At 35.5% G+C, this 27165-nt stretch overlaps 1 protein-coding gene across 1 annotated transcript in view; it reads right to left on the bottom strand.

Moving 5' to 3' along the window:
• Positions 1-27165, bottom strand: part of LOC126367298 (disintegrin and metalloproteinase domain-containing protein 11) — a 371689-nt gene that overhangs the window by 251092 nt on the left and 93432 nt on the right. The window contains exon 4 of the mRNA XM_050010750.1: positions 23969-24048. Coding sequence (XP_049866707.1) covers positions 23969-24048 — 80 coding nt within the window. The remainder of the gene's footprint in view (positions 1-23968; positions 24049-27165) is intronic.

Genomic DNA, 27165 nt, shown 5'->3' with positions numbered 1-27165 from the left:
TATCTGTCTTCCCTCTTTCTTTGCCGCTTGTTTATGTGTTTGCGTGATCATGACACTTGCATTAGTGTCAAAATATCGGGAGTCTCATATCCCTGCTTTAAACGCGGTAAGAACCCGTTATTATGTGTTTTAAACCAATTTTTAGTCGGTAACCGAATTCCGAATAATTTCCTTTTTGAATAATTTAGAGCCGTGGAACGTGGAAAGTTTGACTCTCACTGTAAGGTCGCAAGTTTTTCGTGATTGGATCATAAATGATTACTACGTGCTCAGCGGTGAAAGAAAACATCGTGAGAAAACCCACATACCTGAGAAATACTTTCAGATGTATTTCCCTTCGCGGGTCGGAAGGTCAGATAGGCAGTCTCTTCTGTAAAAAACCGGACCTGTCAAATCTTCAGGTTAGGTAAGCGGACCCTGTGAAAACGGGATATCACTAGGGAGATATAATTAACATAAAATGCAACACTATAAGTTATTTATTAAATAGGTAGTTCAAAGTGTACAATTAATCCAACAGCATTAAACAGTACAATGTACATTGACGTTTTATTTGATGTAATTAAGTCAGGAAACCATTATTGAGCCGAAATGGAATCGAATTATTCATTAAAAATCCGTGAATACGGTTAACGTTCATGTCCACTGTAACGATAGTTTATTTAGAGTGAAGCTTGTGAAACTTCTTTTTTTTAATCGCTGATGGTATTCACTACTAGGCCGAACAATTCGGTAGTTTCCTAGGTCAAAAATAATTCTGATTACTAAATAAAGACTGATCTAAAGGTGATAAAAAACGTTATTTTTCTATTTAACTTAAGTGTTAAAAAATTTTAATGAAGAAAAAGTAATAATAAGTGGGGCATTTTTATTTTATCATATGGGTTGCGAAGTGGATTATCACCCTCATCAACACTAAAATTTTCATGAATTTTCCGACAGGAAATTCCACTTTATATCAACTCAGAATCATGGTCTGACTCATCCCCCTCAGTATTTGTTACGGTGTGGCACTAAGGCCCTGTTTACACAATTCATCACGCGATGACCATACCTTTGACTGCCCCAGTTGAGAATATAGACGTGAGCTTATAACCATTATTACTTATTATTATAATTGAAAGCGAAAAAAAAAGCGAAAGTTGATGGTAGCGCTGGCAGAGGAAGACCTAGAAGGACTTACATTGACCAAATTGGAAACCGGCGTGCGACGAATGCGGAGAAAACAAGAGAAATGTGTCAGGATCGAAGCAAATGGAATTCTATAGTCTCTGCTTACCATGGTGGGAAATAGGCGTGAGTGTATGTGTGTATGTATGTATAAAATTGAATGTAAAACGAACTTGCCTTGCCAACTCGTTCACAATCATGTGAAATTCTTTTTTTACATATACTTATATCTTTCTAATTTCTAATTTTTAAGTTTGATGTGTAATTTTCATTTTACTTTATTTTTAAATACTTAAGTACACTTAATTTTTGTTATGTACGCCATAATTGTCATATATATTAGTCACAATACCCCAACCTTATAAATGTAAAATGTTTTAATATATGTGATGTGGTTGTACTTTATAAATAAATAAATAGTTAAATAAATTCTCATGTAAACCTAAATTAAAAAATAAAATTGAAAACAAATAGACTGGTGAAAAGTACCGTCTGATTAAGTATATTAAAGTTTTACGCATACACACATACAAAGGCTCACAACTGTATCCTAATTGGGGTAGTCAGAAGTACAAGAGTAAGGAATCAAGGTTTTGTTATTCTAAATAAAGGTTTATGCAATCAAAGTATAGGATTGTATTAATTTATAATATTCTTGTTTGAATTACTTGATCTGGAAATGAACTGTATCGCTAATTGGAAGCAAAGGCAATTAAAACATTCAGCTGCAACGTTTCTGAGTTTCAGTCTTGATTTTTAATTATGAGTTGTCGTAGCCCAGTTGGTAGAACGCTTGCCTCTCATTTTGAGGTCGCAGGTACGAATCCAGTACAGGCTTAAACCAATGATAGCTGAATTTGTTTTAGAATTCATGTTTGGGTCATAAATGATTATCACGTGTTAAGCGATACCCACATTTCCGAGAAATCCATTTTCAGAATTAAGTATGTGACCTAACCTGTATTGGGCTGGTTTTCCCTTCGCGGGTTGGAAGGTCAGACAGGCAGTCGCTTCTGTTAAAAACCGGACCTGTCAAATCTTTAGTTTAGGTAAAGGGACTCTGTGAGAAACGGGATAAAACTATTTTTTTAATTTTTAATTGAAAACATTTATAACACTGGATTTAAATATAAGAAATACTTTTGGATATAGAATACATACATACATACGCAAACTCACGCCTATTTCCACCCCGTGGTGAGAAGAGATTATGGAATTTAAAATTAAAGCAAATGTGCTTTGATTCTGACACACTTCTTTTGTTTCATACACATACGCCGGTTTAATGGATAATATAAATGAAAATATTGAATAAAAGCAACGTAATTTTCCTGTATTATAAATGAAAATAATATGATATAATTTTCCTGTAGGTACTCAAATGTTGTCTGAAAGAAAACGGATGAGAGCCTTCAGCGCTCCCCATTTTTCCGGCCAAGTAGTTAATGCCATCTGCAGCAAATCTACAATAAGTCAGGTCAAAAAAAGTCTGAAAGAAATTACTGCATGAACAATACATCCAGCTGCTGTTCGTTTCTGTATCTGTTGTCCATATTTCTGTATCTTGTGTATCTTATGCTCAATAAAGTATTATATCGTATCTTATAAACAAAATAAACTCACGACGAAATTCCAAATAAGGCTAGTCAGAGATACATCCATCGCAAGATGAACTAAGTACCCTTCCTTCACCGAACTTTCGGTTAGACCAACGTGATAGAGGTGATAATATTTTGGTCGATATCAGGTGTGAGCATCAAGGTAAAGTTAATTAGGAAATAAAATACAATTCCATTCGACGTACTTAAATATAATAGATGATGAAGAGATGATCAGCTTTTCAAGGAGACTGGTAAACTCTGTCTGGATAGTTGTGCAAGGTAGCACAACTTTTTATAGAATTTTACCTCTTTTATAAAGTTTTATATTCCTTTATTGTTTTGTATTTTGATAGTGAATTTTGTCTTCTTGTAAAATATATTGATGCTTGCACGAGAACCGTTTTATTATTGATAGGTCGCCAATAATAGATTTTTTTTGACGTGACTTATTGTAGATTTGCCACAGATGACATTAACTACTTGGCCGGACAAATGGGGAGCGCTGAAGGCTCTCACCCGGTACAACGTTTAAGACAACAGGCCTGAGGGTGCCCAGTTGGGCGCAAAACTCGGCTCAGGGTGTCGTCTGAGAGGAAAAATATTTGAAACAATTAATCGACCCTACCGGGTCGATAGCGATAAGCGCTGAATTAGGGAGTCAATAATAGTGAAGACTTGAGGGCGAAAGCGAAACGTTTTGCACCGAATTGGAACATTATAGATCAGCAAATACCAAAAACCCACCCAATTTCAGCTTCCCCTTAACACTAAACCATTTCACAAAACGTTCAAATGAATAATATTTTAAAATTGTCAACTGTTTCCATTTAATACCCCAGGTTTAATTTACCGTAAATCATACCACACATAGCATTACCATGTCGGAATCTAAATTGAAATTGCATTAAATTCATACCATAAATCAGAAGCGAACCCCTACTCATACGTGGTACGGCTGATTTGGGCAAAAGATCGTGCGGTTGAAGTGGATTTGGGATTATATACCTAGTATACAGCTGTTAGACCAAATATAGGCTTTTTTAAAAATAGTACAATTATTATTATTATTGCGTATGGCAGACAAGAGAGAGAGACAGAGATAGGTTGGAAGCGTTTGAGATGTGGTGTTGGCGAAGGATGGAGGGTATAAGCTGGACTGAAATGGTGTCAAATGAAAAAGTGCTGGACAGAGTTGAAGAAAAGAGAACCATATTGAAGACTATAGAGAACCGGATAGGAAATATGATTGGCCACCTGATACGACACGATTCATTTACAACAAACATTATAGAAGGAAAAATTGAAGGGAAGAGAGGAAGGGGTAGACCTAGGATAACATTTATGAAACAAATAAAAGAGAAGGTGCAGGTCGTGTCGTATCGGGAGGTGAAGGTTTTGGCGGGAAGAAGAGAGGAATGGCGATTACTCCACCGACAAGAGCGCAGCTCTTAAATAGAGAGAGAGAGAGGCAGACAAAAATAAAATATCCTGCGTGGATCAAATATCCAGCTTAAGCACCAAGTCTCTGCTGCATCCGTCACACAATGCAGCTCGGCTATACCACCACATATATATTCAAAATAAAATGAAAATAATAGTACAATAAAATGAAAGGATACACGTTCCAGCACATAAAAACACACATACCCTCACACACATACACATACATGTACACATAGACACACTACACTATTACTTATAAATAGGTATATTAAAAGCCGGTAAAAAAATGTTTAGTATTTAAGTTTTTATCTTGTCTTCTTCTTTTTGAAGAAAAGAAGAGATCTTATTTGTGTACAACTTGCTTTTATCGAAGAGAGAAGTCTTCTGACAGAGGCATTACGCTTAAATGGAGACTCAAATCACCTTTATTACACCGTTTTTTCTTGCTTCCTGCCTGCCAGCACTGAACCTTTTCTAAGGACATCTCCAATTTGGTCAATGTACGTCCGTCTAGGTCTTCCTCTGCCAGCCCTACCACCAACCTTCGCTTTATATACTGTTTCCGCCTAATACTATTGCATCGCGGTGTATACGCCGAAGGTTTCGGTACTTATCCTTAGTGGGATCAAAATAAAAGCCAGCGAAAACAACCCTCTGCCCCTTAAATGTAAATATGGCCATTAATTTCATTTTCCACTTTTCCGATGGAATCGAACGTTTCAATCGCGCGACACGATACTATCGTTTTTATCGCGTATATTTGCATAATTGGTTCATACGAGCCATCTCTTTTTTGAATATTAATTTCCTTTCCGTGTAATTGTTTGATGTTTTGGCGATAACACGGTTTAAAATTGCCACCATGTTTTTCTAAAACTGTATGGTAGTACACACAGGTCACAGGGACGGTAGGTAACCTGGAACCTGACAGAGGGCAACTGTAACTGTCAGTACTATTCAGAGGTGGAGGGCAGGAGTCCTAGGACGGCTTTGAAATAGACGATCCTGGGCGTCATCTCACTCGCTTCAGACTGAATACTGCGAGGCGAAAGGCAAGAAGGAATTCACTGCCCTATTTTTCCCTAAAAAGAGGCATGGAGGATGCTACACCGACAAGAGCGTGGCTCTTAAATTAGTGATATGGTGAATACATTATTAGGTATATTTCAAACACACTGTACTTCTGACTAGCCTAATCGGCATATAGTCATAATCGTGTATGTTATATTATCTTTCTAGCATTATACCATTGTCACAGGAGTCCGCTTACTTAACCTGAAGGTTTGACAGGCTCAGTTATTTACGATAGTAAAGTGAAATGAAATAATCACTACATAGTATAAACCAAAGTCTCTTTTTCTGTCCCTATATCCCTATGTACGCTTAAATCTTTAAAACTACACAACGGATTTTGATGCGGTTTTTTTAGTAGATAGTGAATTAAGAGAAAGGTTTATATATGTATAATTACATCCATTAAATAGTGGAGAAATACTGTTATTTTTGAGGGTTTTAATGTGATGTCGTAAATAATTACATTTTTCCTTCAGCGTTGCACCTAAGCGAAGCCTGGGCGGGTCGCTAGTATAATAATATAATGTTTTAATACCAATTTAAAATATTTAAGTCCAATCCAGGCTGATCACCTGATTGTCCGAAAGCAAGGTGATCCGTGCTTCGGAAGGCACGTTAAGCCGTTGGTCCCGGTTACTATTTACTGATGTAAGTGAATAATCGTTACATGAGCCATGTCAGGGGCCTTTGGCGGCTCAATCATAACCCTGACACCAGGGTTGATGTATCTGGTATTCCTTACAACCCACACGATAAGAAAAAGATTCCAAAAAAGCACACGATTTTATTACAAAGTACCGTTATGTGACATAAAATACACATTTATACAAACAATCTTCAAATCTCTTATATTAATCTGTAGCTTATTAAAAGTTGATCTCGTTAACAATAAAATTGAACATGGAATTCACAAGCTCACACACCCCGTAATATTCGACATATATATTATCTCTTTCGTTCTTATGATGAAGCGTGTGTCCTATCTCTGTCTCGCACGGAAGGTGTGTGTACAAGTTGTTGCCCCAACTTTTAATTGCGAAATCTAATTACTTAAGTTCAAAACTGTTTACACGTTTCTGTAAAAACATAATTGGTGAGTTTAATAATCAGCTCTAATTATGTTTATTTATTAAAGTACTTACATAATACTTATTAATATTAATTTTTAAAAACGGCATTATAAACATCATAAATTAGTAAATTGGTTTATTTTAATATTAATTCGGATTATCTTCTACCTATCAGAATTAGGATTATAGAATTTCAAGAAAATGTTAAAGTATTTTTTTAAACTGTTTTTTTTTTTATATAATATGTTCGCGTTTGACCACAATCTCACATGATGGTAAGTGACGATGTGGTCTAGGGTGGATCACGCTTACCCAGCAAATGCCTACTCACCCTAGCCTTGAAGACTCCTAGATTATAACGAGTCGGAAAAACAGACGACGGCAGACAGTTTCAGACCTTTGCAGTTCGCATCAAAAAAGAAGAGGCGAAACGCTTAGTACGGATTGGTGGTATATCCACAACATAAGGATGAAATGCCTGCCGACGTCTGGTTATCCGTAGATGGAATGGAGCTGGGTTTTACCATAACCATTTTTTTTGTTTTGGTTTTCCCCGAAGGGTAAGGCAAAGGGAACTATGCCCATACAGCCATGTCTTACGTATTTTTTTTCTTGATGAAATGATGAAAGGTGATGATGATGAAACCTAAGACCCCACCCTCGGAGTAGACTCCTACTCCGAACCCCAAACGAATTAACTCAAAAGTCCGCATAAACTTTCGAGTTATGAAGCGGCTTCTTGACACGAAGCGAAAATAGGCAGATACACTTTGTTCACTGAATACTCCGATATAGTAACACTCGCGAATGTCTGCCGAGTAACTTAATGCGATCATTAACCACAAAACACCACTTCGTATTAATTATTTACTCAATGAAGAAAGCAACTGTCCCGTTCCCGTTTCCCGCCAAAAAGCCTTTACCATAACCACAAAGTATTTTAGTTTACGGTGTTCCCTGAATAGAAAATCCTTACTTTTCGTAACAATCCATCTCTTCTTTGAATCAATTGACGTGTAGTTCGACTAAGTGATAGAGCTGTTCCAAGAAAAAATATTGTTTCAACAAGTAACTAGGAATACCTAGAAAATGCTGACACGAAAGACCTTTAAGGGTGAATGACGATTTCTTAGAAAATATCAGTAGTAGTAGCTTTACGATTGGGTTTTGAAGGGAAGTAATAGAGTACCATTTTAATTTTAACGGCCTCTGTGGTCCAGTAACATTAGCGTCAAAATGGCGGGAACAATTGCTTTATGTTGAAATAGTGATGTTCCGAATATCCGTATCCATATCCGCGGATATCCGAGATAAAAGAAAAATCCGTATCCGTGTCCGTTACTTTTCACGCGGATCTTTTACGGATCTTTTTCAGGTGATTAAGTAGATTTATTAAATAAAAAAGTATAAAATTCGATTCAGATTGTTTTTATTTCTTAAAATCAAATATTTGGCACCTTTATATTGCAAACCTTTAGATAGATAGATCTTTATAATGAAAGCAAGATAAAATATCACTGTTTTAACCTGTTGATAGGTTTAAGAGACACCGCTTTTGATTGTAAAATGTTTATTATTATTTTGATTAAAAAAATAATAAAAAATATAACTATAATCTAAGTTTTTAGTTTAGGTATCAAATAGTAATAGTATATTTATATACTATACTTATAGTTTCTATAATAGTAATAGTAATGGTTGTATATCAAATAGTATATAGTATTAGTGAACAATCAAATCAAATATACTTTACTGCACAGGACTAAATTTCACAATCACAAATCCTAAATTTCAATTTCAAGACATAACACATGAATACATTACAATTTGGAGGGCCTTATTGCTCTAGACCAATTTCTTCCAGGCAACCACTAAAAGGAAACAAACATTTACAAACAACTACAAATTGCCATTTTGACGCAAATTCCAGTAACGGTCTCTGTGGTTCAGTGGTTGAGCGTTGGGCACACAATCCGGTGGGTTCGATTCCCGGTGGGGATATATCACAAAAGTCACTCTGTGAGACAATGCAAGCTGATCACCTGATTGTCCGAAGTAAGGCACGTTAAACCGTTGGTCACGGTTACTACTTACTTCGCTTCGCTAGAGCGTTGAACCGAAAAAGCACGGAATTTCCCGCCCACAATTTCAGTCTCAAAACCGGATCGCCAGTAAAAGTGTCGAAACAATCTCTTTAGTCTCCATCGGCCAGAGATGTGTCGTTCACGGGAATGTTCCCAAAGTGGTCCCTTTAGACATAAAATTGAGGACGTATAAAAATATTATTTTCCAATATTATTTCCTGCGATACAGGGGAAACCCTAGTGCAGGGCCCGCTATTAACTTGTGTTAATTTTACTTTATTTGGTAAATAAAAAAAATTTAATTTAAAAAAAAAACCTCTATTGTATATATAGTGAAAGGGCTTAAATTGCAAATTGCAAATATGTAATATCGCACATCTAGTTCTTAAAAGTCATAAATGTCAAAAAATCTGAAATTGATTTAACTTGGTAATTAACTTAGATATGGCAAAACAAAAATCGTTAAAGCGCTCTACTGTAAAATTTAAAAAAATACATTTATGACCTTAAAGAACTAGATGTGCGATATATCGTTAACCTTAGAAAATTATGGATACCTACTCCACTCCAATTTCATCAGTCATCCCGTGATCATGGCACATGCAACAGTATTGAAATATCGTAAGTCTGATATCTTATCCCTGAATTTTAACGCGTTTTCGTTTTTAGCGGGTTTGCTTGTACTTATGCGATAATTACTTTTAATTAATAAATACTCAAACATGTTTCGAATATGTTTTATCTCCAAATCTTGCATAAAAAACATAATGGAAGCACGTACCCTTAATAAATAAGACCCTAAAATAATATAAATAAAGGAAGCTTAAAAACTAAAAACCTACATACAACAGAAAAATCGCGCTCTAAAAAATAAAAAACAAGAAAATATTTCTCCTACGTTCTGTCTTAACAGTTTACTTACCATGGTATTCGACCACGGCTATCCCCTAAACATCACTATTCGGAAAGAATGTCAGATAAATATTTCTTGTTTGATACTTTTTAGAGCGCGAATTTTTCGTAGTCGGATTTTAGTGATAAAACTATTATTTTTTACATAACTTTTGTGCCTTTTTATTGCCGAGAATGTTCTTAAAGTGAGAAAATTCCCGCAAACGATACATCACTGCTAGCGGCCCATCGATTCGGCGGCCATGTTGTTTATGCTATGACGTCATCGGCGTCATTTCTCGAACCGCGATTGAAAAACAATACAGGTCAATAAAGGCTCCGAGCGCTCATGTAAATAATGGCTTCCATATCCCCTGTTTCGGAGGGAGATACGGGGATCAGTTACGTAGATATTGTGGATATTTTATGCGGATTACATTCGTGATTTTTTGTACTGGAAGTGAAAAGAAAAAATCAAGATTAAGTGAAACCTAGCAAAACTAAAACCTGCAATTTTAAACACATTGTTGCAATTCATGTAAGAAAGCAATATTGCTATTTGACATCTGTATGCACTGCGCACTTACTTTTATATACGCAAATGTCAAATTGCAATATTGCTTTTTCAGGTGTTTAGATTCAGATCTTATTGCTATACAGCCATTTCTTCTAGGTGACTAGATAAAAAAAGAAAAGAAAGACAAGGAAAGACTGAAAAGTTGTTATTGAAAAGTAATTACGAGAGTAAGAGCTTCCAAAAGTCCGGGACTCCATAGGCCCGAGATATGGAAATGACATACATAATAATAGTTCATCATCATCATCAGCCCATTAACGTCACCACTGCTGGGGCACGGGCCTTCCCTATGGATAGATAGGGAGATCGGGCCTTAAACCATCACGCGGGCCCAGTGCGGATTGATGGTTATTAACGACTGCTAATGCAGCCGGGACCAACGGCTTAACGTGCCCTCCGAAGCACGGAGGAGCTCGAGATGAAAACTTTTTTTTTGTGATCCTATGACCGGCCTTTGCGAAAGTTGCTTTACTTCAACAATCGCAGACCGAGCGCTTTAACCGCTGCGCCACCGAATTCCTCCATAATAATAGTTACTTTGTATTAATTATTTTCATGATAGATTTTAGAGACACAAACATACCAAGTGAGCAGTATAGATTGTGGTGCCGAGTCCGAAATAGAGAAAATGCTAGCAGAAACTTTTGCTCTAAAACAGACTATTGCTGATAAGGATAATACAATCCTTCGTCTGAAATCACTCTGCAGAATAGGATCGACGTCGACACCGACTGGATCGCACAAAAAGCGGTTACAAAAAACGTTTAATTCATCTTATAGCTCAGAAAATGTCGAAAACAATAAAATCATTGGCGAACGAAAAAATTCCCAAAATGGAAAAAAAGGCTTAAACCAGGAGAGTAATCTTGCTAAGTTTACTGTGAGTAAGCCTGGAACGAAAAATACTGACAATGAGAATCTAAAACCGCCGAAAAAGGCTGTAACCACTCGAACCCAATATAAAATATGGATATATGGCTCTCAACAGTGTACGAATCTTGCAACTACATTAATAGCATCAAGAATGAGCACGAAGTATGAAAAATATGTTGTAACATCGATGATAAAACGAAACGCACGTACCGATCAAATTATAAAGGATTGCTACACTCAAAAGTTTGGAAAACATGATAAAATTGTGCTGTGTGTGGGTGAAAATGACACTAACCCATTGAAAATTTTATCTGAATTAGATGCTATTATTAATAAGCTCACAAAGGATAATGCTGTCATAATTCTACCAGTTATGCAAAACAAACATTTAAACACAGATAAATTAAACCTAGAATTGAAAAATGTATGTAACCAGTACAAAAACTGTTACTTTTCAAAAACTGTACAGCCTACACGTTCGCGTTTGGAAATGTGTAAACATTTGAATTTTATTATAGACTGTATTGATTACGATTCAAAATTTCTTAATTTTAACTGTAAAACTTTCAAGAAATCTAGTGGTAATTTAAAATTAGATAGGACGTCGAGAAACTCTATATTATACTATTTTAAACCTATTGAACATGAAACTGTCAAACCAAAACTAAAAAAGACACTTTTAGATTATTTTCCTGTGATAGCTCGCACTGACAAGATAGAGTCAAATAAAACAAAAGCCTCAGAACAAGAAACTAGTAATCATCTTTTTCGTTAATAAATTAAGAATATTACATCAGAACATAGCGGGTTTATGTAATAAAATTGACTCTATAGAGTTAGCTCTGCATGAGCTGTCGGTCAATAACAAGGAGGTTGATATATTATGTTTCAGCGAAACTAACCTTGTAAGTAATAAAGAAAGCAATGTGAAACTAAATGGATTTAAGCTGGCTTCAACCTATTGTAGAGATAAGTCAAGAGGGGGTACTTGCATTCTGATTAAAAAGATGATGAACAGTAATAGATTGTGTTTTCCTCCGGGCTTAGTTGCGCCATTTTATTTTGAATGTTGTGGTATCGAGTTACACAATTTGAATGTAATTATCTGTTGCATCTACAGAATACCGACGCAAACTAAAGCTCACGTTGGTACGTTTCTATACAAACTTGATAAACTTTTGTATTATCTTACAAATAAATTTAGCCGGAAAAAAATTATAATATGCGGTGATTGGAACATTAATATTTTAACGGAAACAATATCTACAAGGAATCTTTTGAGCGTTTTACAAAACTACAATTTTAATATACACATAACATCCCCTACTAGATTGAAATCATGTATAGATCAGTTCGCAAGTAATATAAATCAGGTTGAGTCCGACATTCATTATCTTTGCCTATCTGATCATGAAACTGCTCAATCTATTGCAATTAAAACGAAGAAAATGCAATATAATCGTACTTATTTTGAACACAAGAGAGACTACTCGAAGGATAACATACGGAAATTCTGTGAGTGCATTTCAGCACTATCTTTCAGTGATGTATATGATTCGGAAAGAGTAGTGCCTGCTTTCAATATTTTTTATGAAACATTTTGCCTGTTTTATAATTTATGTTTTCCTGTTATTAAAGTTAAAATTTGTCTTCGACCCAAAAGATTAAAATGGTTGACAAAGGGAATTAAGAAGTCCTCTAAAACAAAGCGCCACTTAAACTTACAATACAAATTTCAAAATAATAATAAGTCGAATGCAAAGAATAAACTTAGACGGTACAATAACATATTTAAAAAATGTGTTGATGTGGCCCAAAAACTTTTAAACAATAGGTATATAAATAGAAACAAAAATAAATGTTTAGCTACGTGGAATGTTATCTCATCTACTCTCTGTGATAATATTTATAAGAATGAAATTGATACATTAATTTTTAATAATATAAAATATACAAATCCTAATGATATATCAAATATTTTCAATGATTATTTTATTAATTTAACGAATAATCCTCATGCAACTAATAATCAGATCTATAGTAGCCCTGTTATTGACAATAATCCCTACTCTATATTTTTAAAACCTACTAATGACATTGAAATTTTAAAAATAATTAGATTGTTACGTAATAGCAAAGCAAGTGGTCATGACGAAATAACTACAGAGGTGCTGAAGCACTGTGCTAGTTATATATGTCGGCCTCTCTGTCATATAATCAATTTGTCGTTTTCAGAAGGAATATTTCCAGAACAACTACAGTTATCCATCATTAAACCTCTTTTTAAGGGCGGAAATAAGTCAGAGCCGAATAATTATAGACCCATAAGTTTACTTCCTATATTAGCCAAAATATTTGAAAAAGCTATGCTTATCAGGTTGAATGATTTTTTAAATAAACATAATGTACTAGTTGAGGAGCAATTTGGCTTTCGCAAAGGAAGCTCCACTACGCTTGCGTGTTTTAACTTGGTAAGACATGTAACAGAAAGTATTAACAATGGCTCATCAATTGTGGCAGTCTTCTTAGACATGAGCAAGGCGTTTGACTTTGTCAATCACACGAAGTTGCTGACGAAATTGCATCGTTATGGTATCAGAGGAAAAGCTTATGAGTGGCTAAATAGCTATTTAACATGTAGGAAACAATACACGGAAATTACGAAAATAACGAAAAGAAATAATGTTTTGACAAAAGAAAAATTTAGATCTGATTTAGCTTTGAATAAAACTGGTGTTCCGCAAGGAAGTATACTCGGCCCATTATTGTTTCTCTTATATATTAATGATCTACCAGCTGCTACTATTCATAAATGTATTTTATTTGCCGATGACACCACTATTTTAATAAAATGTGTCAGAAAAGACAAATATGAACAAATTATTAATGACGCTTTACAGGACATCGCTAAATGGATGGAATGCAACGATCTTTGCCTTAATATAAATAAAACTAAAATAATGCAGTTCCGTTCTTATAATACCCAACCATTGTCACTAGACATTGAAGTTGATGGTTCTGCATTAGGTTTCACAAATGATTTTAAATTTCTAGGAATGAATATAGACTGCTATTTGAATTGGAAAAGTCACGTAGATTCTGTTTGTCAGAGACTGGACCGGTTTGTTTACGCTCTTAGAAGACTAAGAAGGACGGTTTCAACTGAGGCAGCCCTAACAGCTTACCACGGATACGTTTCTTCTTTACTAAGTTATGGCCTCTTAATGTGGGGCAATTCTGTCGATGCATGTAGAGCTTTAGGGGTGCAGAAAAAGTGCATGCGTGCTATAAATAATGCTTGGTCCCTGGATAGTTGCAAACCTCTGTTTCAGAAATGTAACGTGTTGCCCTTACCTTGCATGTACATAAAAGATGCCTGCATTTTTGTAAAATCACAAAACCATTATTTCAAAAAATGTAGTGAAGTAAGTACAAGACAACTTAGAAGACAATACGCGAACGTACTATACCAGCCTCCTTGTCGTGCGTATATTTATAAAAAAAATGTTTATAACATGTGTGTCATAATTTTTAACAATTTACCTGAAAATTTAAAGGAATTAAATATGATAGAATTTAAGCATGATTTAACGAAATGGTTATTACATATGTGTTTTTATAGTGTCAACGAATTCTTTAACTATAGGAATAAGTCTTAATAATAATATAATTAGGTATATGTATAAATATTTGCACACCTGCTTGCAGGTTGAATACATGCACTGTTTTACTTAGAATAAGATCTTTAACTTTGTGTTCTTGCAAATAAATGATTGATTGATTGATTGATTGATTGATTGATTTATCATTATCAAAATAATGAGGTTTGAACGAGACAAGAAATTGGTCCGATAAATTCGTTAAGTGTTCTAACGACAATGAAACAGGAAAAAGAATAAAAATACGAAACTCCTGCAAATCTTAGATAATTATCTTTCTTACATTTTTAATTTGTTCCGTTTCCCTTGTAATAAGATGATTTTGAATTAGCGAGGATTTTGCCGAAATTGGAATGGACGAATTGAGAATTCCGCTCTGGGATTAAATTCACTTGCTATTTATAAATAAATGCGCTCATTACGAGTCGCTGTGTAGATATTAATTTAACGTATTTTATCCTTTAGAAGTTACAGGAAACTATTGTCATATCTATATATGTAATACCATAATTATTATAATTATAATATATATACACGTCTGATATAAATGGGTATATGTATGTATTTTTATTTGTTTTTTTATGTTAGTATTTTATTATTTTATACAGGATGTTGCACTGTCCCGCAACAAATATTGTAATAAATGTTTCCTATCCACTGGTTGCCTGGAAGAAATTGCTGCTTAGCAATAAGGCCGCCAGATTGTACTGTATCTATCATCCATTTGTGTAAATTTGTTTTGTATGTTGGGCGGAAGGCAAGAGGGAAACCACTGCCCTATTTTTCCCTAAAAAGTAGCATTAATGCTACACCGACAAGAGCGTGGCTCTTAAATTGATGATGATGATGTTGTGTGCAGTAAAGTATATTTGATTTGGTTTGATTTGAATAAATGTTCGAATTCATGTTTGGATAATAAAAATTATTGATGTCACGTGGTTTTAAAGGATCCCCTATTAAATGGGATTTGAACAGCTGACGAAGAGTAGGTGTCAGTCACGAGTACTAATATGTATACACTTTGAAACAATGTCACATTTACTTTTTTGACAAATTAAACCGTGAGTCTTATTAATTGTCATATATGATAGTGCGACAGGGTTCTAAAGTGGGTTTCCTTCTTCTTCAATTGTGGGGGTTGTAGAGTGGATTAGCAACCCCATCAACCCTGAGAGGGTTACTATTGAGCCACTTGACTCATGTAACGACTACGTACGTACATCAGTAAGTAGTAACCAGGACCAACGGCTTAACGTGCCTTCCAAAGCACGGATCATCTTACTTTTGGACAATCAGGTGATCAGCCTGTAATGTCCTAACCAAACTAGGGACCTCAAAGTGATTTTTATGATGTGTCTCCACCGGGATTCGAACCCGGTATCTCCGGATCGTGAGCACAACGCTTAAACACTGAACCACGGAAGCCGTTACTCTAAGGTGGGTCCTAACATGATATTGCTTATGACTGTACTCGTAAATAGGATAAAAACAAAAACCTTGTTAACAAAGTAAATCTATAAAAAAGATGGTGAGTTAATCTTTTAAAAGTGTTTCAATCAAGCGATATTCCCAACGGTGTCACAAAGCTTCCGTCTTGTGAGGCTGTCCTCAGACGATTTAGTAACTGTTCCCCGGAACAGAACCCTAAAAACATAAAGCGTTATCACCGACCAGGGAACCTTGTTTTTGAGCCCAAAAATGTGTGGCCCTAAATAATGTGGCTCCCTAACACAGCGTGTTAGAGACACCGTTTCCAATACTGAGGGGAATGATTTAGCTCATGATTCCGTGGTAATAATATCAAGTAGAATTTTTGAATTACATGCAAGTGTAGTTTTGCGATGGAAATTTCAACTTGATATTAATCCAGAAGCATGAGTCGAATCATCCCCCTCAGTATTCATTACGATGTCATTAACACCATGTACAAACACGTACAGATAGAAGACACGTACAGTACGTATGAGTGTTAGTGACACCGTAACGAAAACTTTGGTGGATGATTCAGACCATGATTCTGAGTTGATATCAAGTGGAACATCCTGTCGAAAAATTCATGAATATTTCAGTTATTTTTAATTATTTCAGATCCATATTTTTGCGACGGTAAAATCCACTTGATATCAACTCAGAATCATAGTCGGAATTATCCGCAAAGTTTTCGTTACGATATCACGATCACCCTATGTTATGAGGAAAATCTCGTGTGCGACGTGGCGTTGCAATGACATCGTTCTTGTAAAGTTAATAAACTTGATATAGGGAAAAAAGTTTTCTAATATTATTTTTTGTTGGTACAATGAAAATATTGATACAAATGAAATCTATATACTTTACAAACCTATAAGCATACTCAGGACACTCCGTTCAAAAATCTTATTCTTTTCGGGTGCTGCCTAACGCGAAAGTGCAAGCGAGACAGATAGACAGCGCTCTCTCTTATTCCTTAGTGTAGTTACGTTCTTCACTTTAAAAAAAACCATGTAACTCATTCAATTTTATATAAAAGCACATAATAAGTACATTGTAGATGTAATACGCCGCTCCAAACAAAACCCGCGTAACTCACAGACCGGCGCTTTTCTGCAAAAATTTGATTGGTGCACAAAGAGTGGGTGTTTGCTGTATATGCCGTGCCTCGTTTGTTTGTGCCGCTTTTAATGAAGTTGTCGCCAACCCGGGCGTGCGACGAGCGTTGTATGTACACCCAGTGGTCCAAGTTATGAGCGGTAAGTACGTTTTTTTTTACGTGACTTATTATAGGTTTGCCGCAAATGGCATTTACTATTCGACCGGATAAAATAAACGAGTGGAAATTCTGTCTATCAAAAGTAAGTAAGTAAGTAAAAAGTTTATTTCCTCTACAAAAAAAAGGAAAATTACATAATTACTGTCAAGCTCTCTAGGACTCATATACAGACCCCGCCAGGGTGGTCGACAATTTTCCTCATTCCGGGTTGATTCATTATTTCAAATCTTAAACTTCACCCTCTGTAATTAGTCATTTCGAGCTGTAAGTACTACTGAATTCGACTTTATTAGTTTGGATTCAGTTTGTATTCACGTGATTTCAGGGATTTATATCCGGGCAACAGGTCTTACTACATGGGACTTAGGCATAGCTAGCGAGGTGTGGGTGTATATATGTCGTGGCCAGATGTTAGAACTGATCATTTCATGAAATGGTCATATTTAATTTTATTTGTTATTGTCATATTTAAATAGCCAACTTAAAGTTGACGATGTCGTTGAAACGTCAACGTTTACATCTTCGATAATACTTCGATAGGGGTGTTTATGTTTTTAAATATTCTTCGCCTGCGACTTGCGCCTCAGGCTCCGTACATAAGTGTAGCCTAGTTCGCTAGCAGAGTGAAGGGCTTAGAATTGGAGCTCTGAATTAGAAAATCGTGGCAGACGTGAGCCAGATCGCTCTATACTAGTTACGTTCTTACGTAATTGAAACGTCGAGTCGCTAATGAATAGGTATCTACATACATACTATAGGGTGTAAGTGACATCGTAACGAATACTGAGGAGGATGATTCTGCTCATTATTCTGAGTTAACATCAAGTGGAATTTTCCATCGCAAAAGTATACAATTTAAAATGATAAATAAACCGTAAAAAGTATCGTGAATTTTGCGATGGAAAATTCCACTTGATATTAATTCAAAATCATGGTCTAATTCATCCCTCTTACGATGATGTTACGATGTCACTAACACCCTGTATACAAGCAAAGTTGTTTTCACAAGATCTTTATTTCATCATACGAGTATGTACCACTATAAATACAAATAAATTTGATAACACGACCCTGGTGCTGATTCCAGTACACACTATCTAACTTTATTTTAATTTAGACCTGTCATTTTTTTATCCGTAAATGAAATAAAAACCAGGCATTGGACAAGCATAAAATTTATAGATTTGAATAACCCGGACTATTCAAACATTCATCTCGCTGATATGCAACCCGTTTATCGTGTGCTGTTTTATTTATTTGCACCATATAATATTTTTATTTTTAATATTTATTTAAGATATTTTAAAATTATTTTCTTTTATTAGATAAGTTTTATTTTTATTTATTTAGTTGGATGAGGGAGTCCTGGGGCCTGGTTTATAAAACTTACAATTGTAAATTACAACGACTATTTCGTGTTCATTACGTAGCTAATTTGAAACTGCAAAATATTTGTGATCACTGTGATTACACACTCCGCAATGTACATCAAATTGTCATTGTAATTTACAATTGTAAGTTTTATAAAACAGGCCCCTGAGCTTTTCTTATGTGGTGTTCTAATATTTAAAAAAGATCATGGACGCTTAATAAAACTCTGAAGCTAGTTTGAGATATAAACTTGTTGTTTTATTTTTTTTTAAGATTTGAGTGTGTTTGCTCACGATCCAGCCTGGTCTTAAGCAGCGATGTGGTTTAAGCTGAAGCATGTAAACTCAAATAGCGCCTATTCACATTTGCCTTTACAACCCCTAAATTATACGTATCAGGAAACAATGACGCGGGAAAAGAATCCCATTCTTTAGCAGTTCGCATACTGAAGGAGGAAGCGAATCTAGCGATTCGAAGAGAAGGAATGTTGACCACATATGGATGGAATGTCTCGCCGCGTCGCATCGTCGTATGCTGGAAAGGTGCAGGTGAAATCAGTTCAAGCAATCCCTGCAATAAGAAAGCACACTCACCAAAATGCAGTCTGCAAACAACATTACCGGGTGAGAGCCCTCAACCCTCCCCATTTGTCCGACCAAAAAAAACTCACGTCAAAAAAAAATGTAAACAACATAGAGACACGCAACCCTTTGGTACTTCTTGGGGAAAAACCCAAACATGGTATTTGTTTAAACACAGGACGTCCCGAAACGATTTAACCAACCATTTCCACTATTTATAGCACACTAGTGGTCGTAAATCACAGGTATCTGTCTTACTTAGTTTCCTATACCATTAAAAGGGACATGACCTTTCGGTTGTGTGTGTACGTAGCCTTCACGTGTTTACTTTAACACACGCAGTTAACTTAAGTACTTACAGTCATGAGCAATATCATGTACCCACTTTAGAACCCTGTCGCACTATCATATTTGACATTTAATGAGACTTACATTTGAATTTTAAAAAGAAATTAATTTGACATGGTTTCAAAGTGTTTACATATTAGTACTCGTGACCGTACTTATAGTACGATGTTAGTGACATCGAGGGGGTGTTTCAGCTTATAATTCGGAGTTAATAAGTATAAATTGGAATTTACCGTTTCAAAATTCAACGTTTTCTTGTATTTTTTAAATTATTTTTAATTATATTATATTTTTGCGATGAACAATTCCACTTGATATTAACTCAGAATAATGAGCTGAATAATCCCCCTCAGTATTCGTTACGATGTCACTTAAATCTAATACGTATGGATGCTAGTGACACCGTATCAAATACTGAGGGGAATGATTCAGCTCATGATTCTGAGTTGATATCAAGTGGAATTTCCTGCAGGAAAATTCATGGAAATTTTACTGTTTTTTTTTTATTAATTTCACTTCTATACTTACGGAAAATTCCTCTTTATATCGACTCAGAATCATGGTCTGAGTCATCCCTCAAAGTTTTAGTTACGATGTCACTAACACCCGCATTGGAGCAGCGTGGTGGAGTATGCTCAATACCCCCTCCAGTTGATTGAGGAGAGGCCTGTGCCACGCAGTGGGACGTATATAGGCTGTTTATGTATGTATGTATATAATATGTCACTAACACCCTGTATGTACTGGGGAAATTGCACGCTTTGTTATTATTAATATTACCATTTATTCTAAACCACATCGTGATAAGTTTCCAACCCATTGCCAACATAATAGTAGTAGGACATACATAATATCACGCCTATTTCCCATTGGGGTAGGCAGAGACCACGGAATTCCTCTTACTACGATCCTGACACACCACTTTCGCTTCTTCAACTCTCATTGAACTGATCAAGCACGCTCACCGGTTTAGGTACTGGGTGAGAGCCTTCAGCGCTCCCCATTTGTCCGGCCAAGTAATTTAATAGTTAATGCCATTTGCGGCAAATCTACAATAAGTCACCGGTTTAGTTTAGAGCACCTTCGACTTAGACTTTTTTTAAAACACCTTCTCCTATTCCAACTCTTCTACTTACAACCGCATCATATCAGTATAGGAAAAGATAGTCTATCATGTTGAAAAGAACCCAATCCCTTAGATTGTTTACGTCACACGCGAAACTACAAACAGCTGAAGGCTAAACGTTTTATTTTTACTCGCAGACGAGTTAAAAAGGACGTTTAAAATATTTTCTTTTTTTCATTTATGTTTAATTTCCATGACAACGTGGCGCCGGCGTTTTGAGCTACAAGGGCAATAAATTTAACTCTTATATAGGGGTCTTTTCGTTTTTATTTTAAGAGAATTCGTACAAAGATGGCGCTTGAAACGTCAGAAGTAGGGTAGAGAGTAATTCATCGTGTCCCGAGGAGGGCGTTTACCTCCTTCCGGCCGGTAAAGTAGAGTAATGCTCAGAGTGCTTCGGCTAAAACGTTAAAATATAAACAAGTAAACGAAAGTTTGGTAAAGGTTAAAAGAAAAACCTTGTAAATTTTTTGTACAAGTGAAAATGCGATCGGGTTAAAAACGGAGCAAATTAATTTTCCCGGCATGTCGTAAAAGGCGGTTAGAGGTTTGCCTTGAACATGATGCAACAGAGAGATGGGCTAATAACCTGTCCCTTTCTCTCACCGTTCATCAAAAACGAAAGAAACGAGTAATATATATCTGTCAAATAAAATACACTTTTTACCACAAATGTCCACCTCGCAAGTTTTTGATTCGTAAATATTATCAGAAAAATATTACACACAAGAAATTATTAAGACAAAAAAAAGTAATTTTACAGTAATAATAATAATGTCACCCTTACCCTGTTCAGCAACTAAGAGTGCTACTGCATTAAGTACAGTCATGAGCAATATAATGTACCCACTTTAGGACTCTGTCGCACTAACATATTTAACATTTAGTGAGACTTACAGTTCTATTTATTAAAAAAAGTTAATGTGACATGGTACCAAAGTGTATACATATTAATGCTCGTGACAGTACCTAGTTGAACTTCGATAATGAATTCTAACATGACTATTTTAGCGGTAATTATCCGCGAGCAATGCGGGTATCGAATAAAATGTTTTTTCAATTCTTAATATTGAATGTTCCAAATTCAAATTTGAATAAAGAAGTTCTGGCTTCCGCGGTTAGCCATGCGCCAACAAATTTTGAGAGTGATCTTAAAAAATCTCATGTTTTATTGAACAAAAATTCGGTATAGAATAAAAAAAGTATAAGGAGGCAAAAGAAAGAAACAAACTCATATCCGCAATATAGTGTGCTAGCGAATCTATCCCCAAGAATGCAATAACGCGACCCCCGATATTCGAAAATAGGTTATTAACTACCAATATTAAATATTCGAAGATTCGAATATCCTTTAGTTTTATTAATATTTCGTACAATAGAAAAGAAAAACATAATAACCTACTTAACAGAAATATGTTTGTGGCATATTTCTTAGAAGACTATTCTTGTTTGATTTTATATCGTGTGTAGTTTGTGACATAAACAAAATGATATTTTTAATAAAAAAATCAGAATTTTGACATTGAATCGTAAATAAAGAATATTAAAAAAATACTTGATATGAATTATCTATAATTCAAACATGAATTCAAATTCATATTAATTCCGTGGAAGCCCGAGTCATAATTCGAATTCATGACACTACTATGTAGGTAATTCACGTGTTCTAGAAGATTTTAGCATAGTATATATTATACTTATGTTACAGATTACGGCCGTCAGTATGTATATTAACGTCCTCCGTGGTCCAGTGGTTGAGCGTTAGGCTCACGGATCGGAGGTCCCGGGTTTGAATCCCGGTGGGGAAATATCACAAAAAATACTTGGTGATCCCTAGTTTGGTTAGGACATTACAGACTGATCATCTGTTTTCCGAAAGTAAGCTGATCTGTCCACCGAAAGGCATGTTAAGCCGTTGGTCCCGGTTACTACTTATTAATGTAAGTAAGAAGTCGTTACATGAGTCATGTCAGGGGCCTTTGGCGTCTCAATAGTAACTCTGACACCAAGGTTGATGAGGTTGGTAATCCACCTCACAACCCACACGACAGAAGAAGATGTATATTTATTATTATTTTTTTAATCTTAAAGCTTCTGTTTGTCTATCACTAGAAGCAGAAAACTTTTATCTGTAAGGCTCATGCCATAACAGAATTTAGAAGTTCGCTCTGGCCACATCTGTTAAGAAAGTTGAGTTACTATAAGTTAGTCTAGCACTCACCGCGGTTATAAAGCCATAAAAGTAAGAAAGAAAAGTTTTTTTTTAAAACTGAGCCATATTCGCTCGCTTCATTAATGTTACTACAGAACCCACATTAAGTCCGTTGTTACACTTTGGACTTCCGGTCAAGTAGTTAATGCCATCTGTAGCAAATCTACAATAAGTCACGTTAAAAAAAACACTTTGGACACTACAGTTAGTGGAAGCTGCTGTCATGGCAGCTCCCGATCCCAAGACACTTCGCGTCGTAGGGCTAAAACACACACACACCTATAGCTGTAATTTTAAAGAGTCTATTTTTATAACAATGCCTTGCCATGAACTATGAAAACAGGGAGGAAGAGAGCCTGGTAATCCGTAACACAGGCATTCCGTCTAGTATGGACACCAATCTCCAGTGAGTAGTACGGTCACGAACATTAATAAGTATACACTTTGGTACCATGTCACATTAACTTTTTTGACAAATTGGACTGTCTAGTCTCACTAAATGTCACATATGTTAGTGCGACAGAGTCCTAAAGTGGGTACATTATATTGCTCATGACTGTACTATGTTAAATTTTACTGTAATTGTGAGTGAGAAATAAATTTATTTTTATTATTATTTATTATTACAGGTTCCAGTGTATTTGCTAAAATATGGCCAGGGTCATTTGGCATCCTTTTCTCGGTTGGTTTATTCAAAAGTCAATCAATTTTAGGCACCACAGTGCTCACAGTGATATCGATATAAACACCTGGAGACACGGTACATCAACAGCCTACTGTGACGCGCGCCCAGTGTAGCAAGCAAGGGGTTAAAAAGGCCACATTAAAGCATTTCATTAAAAAGCAATATTGTTATTTGAAATTGCGCACTTAGACTTTTATATGCGCAACTGTCAAATTGCATTATTGCTTTTTAAATTAAGTAATTGCTTCGAAGTGGCCTTTTTAAACCCTTTTAAACAAATAAAAACTCACATCAGTGATTTATTCAGGGTATTATGTTACTGTAAGTAAAAGCTAGAACATAGCAGAAGATTTTCAAAGACTTTTTATAAGATTTTCCACGCTATTATGTGATGCTTAGTTTTTTTTTTTAAATGTTCGATAGAATACTTAATAAGTATGAACTAGGTACTTACGTGTTAAGCTCAAGGTCTAGTCTAAACTTGTGATTGAAGGCTTTGATGAGAAGTGACGTCCGGTGAAAATGTTTGCCAGTCTGTAACAAATAAAAATACATATTAATATAAAAAGTCACATAGGATATGATATGCTTAGGACTAAATCAATCGATACAGATTGGTTTGTGATCATTATACTTTTTTATAAAAAAAAATACAAGCAAGAAAAATTCCAATTTGATTTTTATTCGTAATTTTACGCTGAATTACTCTGGCGTTTGTATAACTTATAAGGTTATTTCTGGATTGAATAAAAGTATATTGTAATAACTTTTTAAATCTCTAAATCACCTGTCTCCTTTTTTTAGAGCAAATTAGAAAAAGACACATGACAAGAAATTAAAATCGATTTACCATAGGTAAAACAAAAGACGTTTTTAAAACGAGAAAACTGAATTCCGTCTCAACTTATTTCCAAGTTAACTTCATATTTCTAAACAGAACGTCGCACAAAAGAAATTTGAAAAAGTTAATAACAGAGCGCAATTTATAGTCTTAAAGCGCAAAAAGTGCAATTTTCTCCCTTTCGAAATTAAAAGCAATCATAATAAGTTACTGGATGACAAAAACGCATACTTGATAAAATTGCCAGTTAATTATAGCACAAGAACTTTAAAACAGAAGAATGATTTTTATTAAACGCTAGTTTATTATTATTAAACTACCCAGACCGAAGTAGCTAACCTGTTCAGGTGTAGTTTTTTAAACGAATCAGTCTGAAAAGGCCACATTTGAGCAATTTGCACATACAGGGCGCTAGTAACATCGTAACGAAAACTTTGAGGAATGATTCAGATCATGATACTGAGTTGACATCAAGTCGAATATTCCGTCGCAAAAGTATGGAACTGAAAATAATTTCAAAAATAAACACTAAAATTTTTGAACAGGGTTTAAGTGACATCATAATTATTCTGAATTAATATTAAGTGAAATGTTCCATTGCAAAAGTATAGAATTTAAAATTATTTTAAACATTTTTTACGAGGGAAAATTCCACTTATATCAACTCAGAATCATTGTATGAATCATGCTTCTCAAATGGCGGCAAATATATGTTCTTTGTGCAATAAATAAGTAATCCAGTCAACTAACGTGTTAACATACACAAACAGACATTTTTTTTGACGTGACTTATTGTAGATTTGCCGCAGATGGCATTAACTACTTGGCCGGACAAATGGGGAGCGCTGAAGGCTCTCACCCGGTACAACGTTTAAGACAACAGGCCTGAGGGTGCCCAGTTGGGCGCCAACCTCGGCTCAGGGCGTCGTCTGAGAGGAAAAATATTTGAAAGAATTAATCGAATCGAGGGAAATCGTCGACCACGCGCGCCGGCGGGGTCGGTATCGGGGTCCTGAAGTGTTGGTGTCGCGAGCTGATTGGCTGCCTCTATGGCTAGAGTAATCGGGTCGTCGGGATCGTAGATTACGTCCTTCGGACGCCGATACTTTTCAGTACCGTCCCTAAGCGGAATGTACTCGGAAGCCGCAACTACCAGGGGAACAAACAGACGAAGATGGTGCAATATAAAAGGAAAAAATTCTTTCAGCGAACACTTGACAAAATTGTGATCCCGAAATTGGATACAGAGAGGTACATTACGACTAATATTAACGTCAAAAGAAGTCATTTTCTGACGAAAATATAATATAGATACTTGTATTAAATCTTAAGATAGGTTGTTGAAGTACAAATACAAGGATGAAACGATATTAAGTATTTTTATAAGAGATTTTGTGGATTTTTTATTGGTTATTTTTATTTATAAATTTAAATTAATGATTGATATATTATTTTACATGACATTTAGGAATTATTATTATTGAGTTAAAATATGAATTATTTTATTGAATTATTTAAGTTAATTATTTGAGTTATTTTAAGTTTATTTAAGTTAATTATATTATTATATTGATTTCTCAAGTTTAGTTTGTTAGATGAATGGCAATTTTGAATTTGTATGTCAATTCTTGGCTGAATGTGCTGAGACCGATGACAACACTGTAATATCTTAATATAACACGCAACATTCACAAATAAATATTTTTGTATTTGTATTTGTATTTTGAGATACAGAAATATAAAAATATATTTATTCATCAATACATACAGAAACTCATGCCTATTTGCCACAGGGGTAAGCAGAGACTATGGAATTCCATTTGCTTCGATCTTGACATACTTCTCTTGCTTCCTCCACATTCATTAATCGTTTCATACACGCACGCCGGTTCAGTGTAGATCTTACTGAACCTTTTCTACGGACATCTTCAATTTGGTCAATGTACATTCTTGTAGGTCTTCCTCTGCAAACCTTACCACCAACTTTTGCTTTATATACTGCTTTCGTTACTTTCGCAAAGGCCGGTCATAGGATGGGTCACCACAAAAAAAAAGTTTTCATCTCGAGCTACTCCGTGCTTCGGAAGGCACGTTAAGTCGTTGGTCCCGGCTGCATTAGCAGTCGTTAATAACCATCAATCCGCACTGGGCCCGCGTGATGGTTTAAGGCCCGATCTCCCTATCCATCCATAGGGAAGGCCCGTGCCCCAGCAGTGGGGACGTTAATGGGCTGATGATGATGACTGCTTTCGTAATCGTCAAAAAGAATGTCAGGAATAAGAGTGAATAAATAACTATCAGTCCAATTGTCTGCGTAAGAAATGTGAAAGTTACAATAACTACTAAAAATGAGCTTTACAATTGAAAATCAATTTCCCACTTCCTTTTTTATACGATTACAAAAGTGGTATAAAAAGCAAGGTTGGTGGTAGAGCTGGCTGAGGAAGACCTAGAAAGACGTACATTGACCAAATTGGAGATATCCTTAGATAAGGTTCAGTTCAATCTACTCTGAATCGGCGTGCGTGTATGAAACGATTGATGAATGTGGAGGAAGCGAGAGAAAGTGTGTCAGGATCGAAGCAAATGGAATTCCATAGTTTCTGCATACCCCGGTGGGAAATAGGCTTGAGTTTATGTATTTAATTATGATTTTTATTTTTCACTATCACAGTTGGTTTGATCATCATAAACGGCGAAACGCCTCATCACCTATCAGGTTGGTCTAACAGAAAGTTCGGTGAGGTGTGGTTATTTAGTTCACCTTGGAATGGATGTACGTACCTCTGACTTCCCCTATCTCTCCCACT

This window comes from Pectinophora gossypiella, chromosome 6 (genome assembly GCF_024362695.1).
Source record: "Pectinophora gossypiella chromosome 6, ilPecGoss1.1, whole genome shotgun sequence".
Taxonomy (NCBI): domain Eukaryota; kingdom Metazoa; phylum Arthropoda; class Insecta; order Lepidoptera; family Gelechiidae; genus Pectinophora; species Pectinophora gossypiella.
The sequence above is the reverse complement of the archived record's forward strand: the minus strand, read 5'-3'. Positions and strand labels throughout refer to the sequence as shown.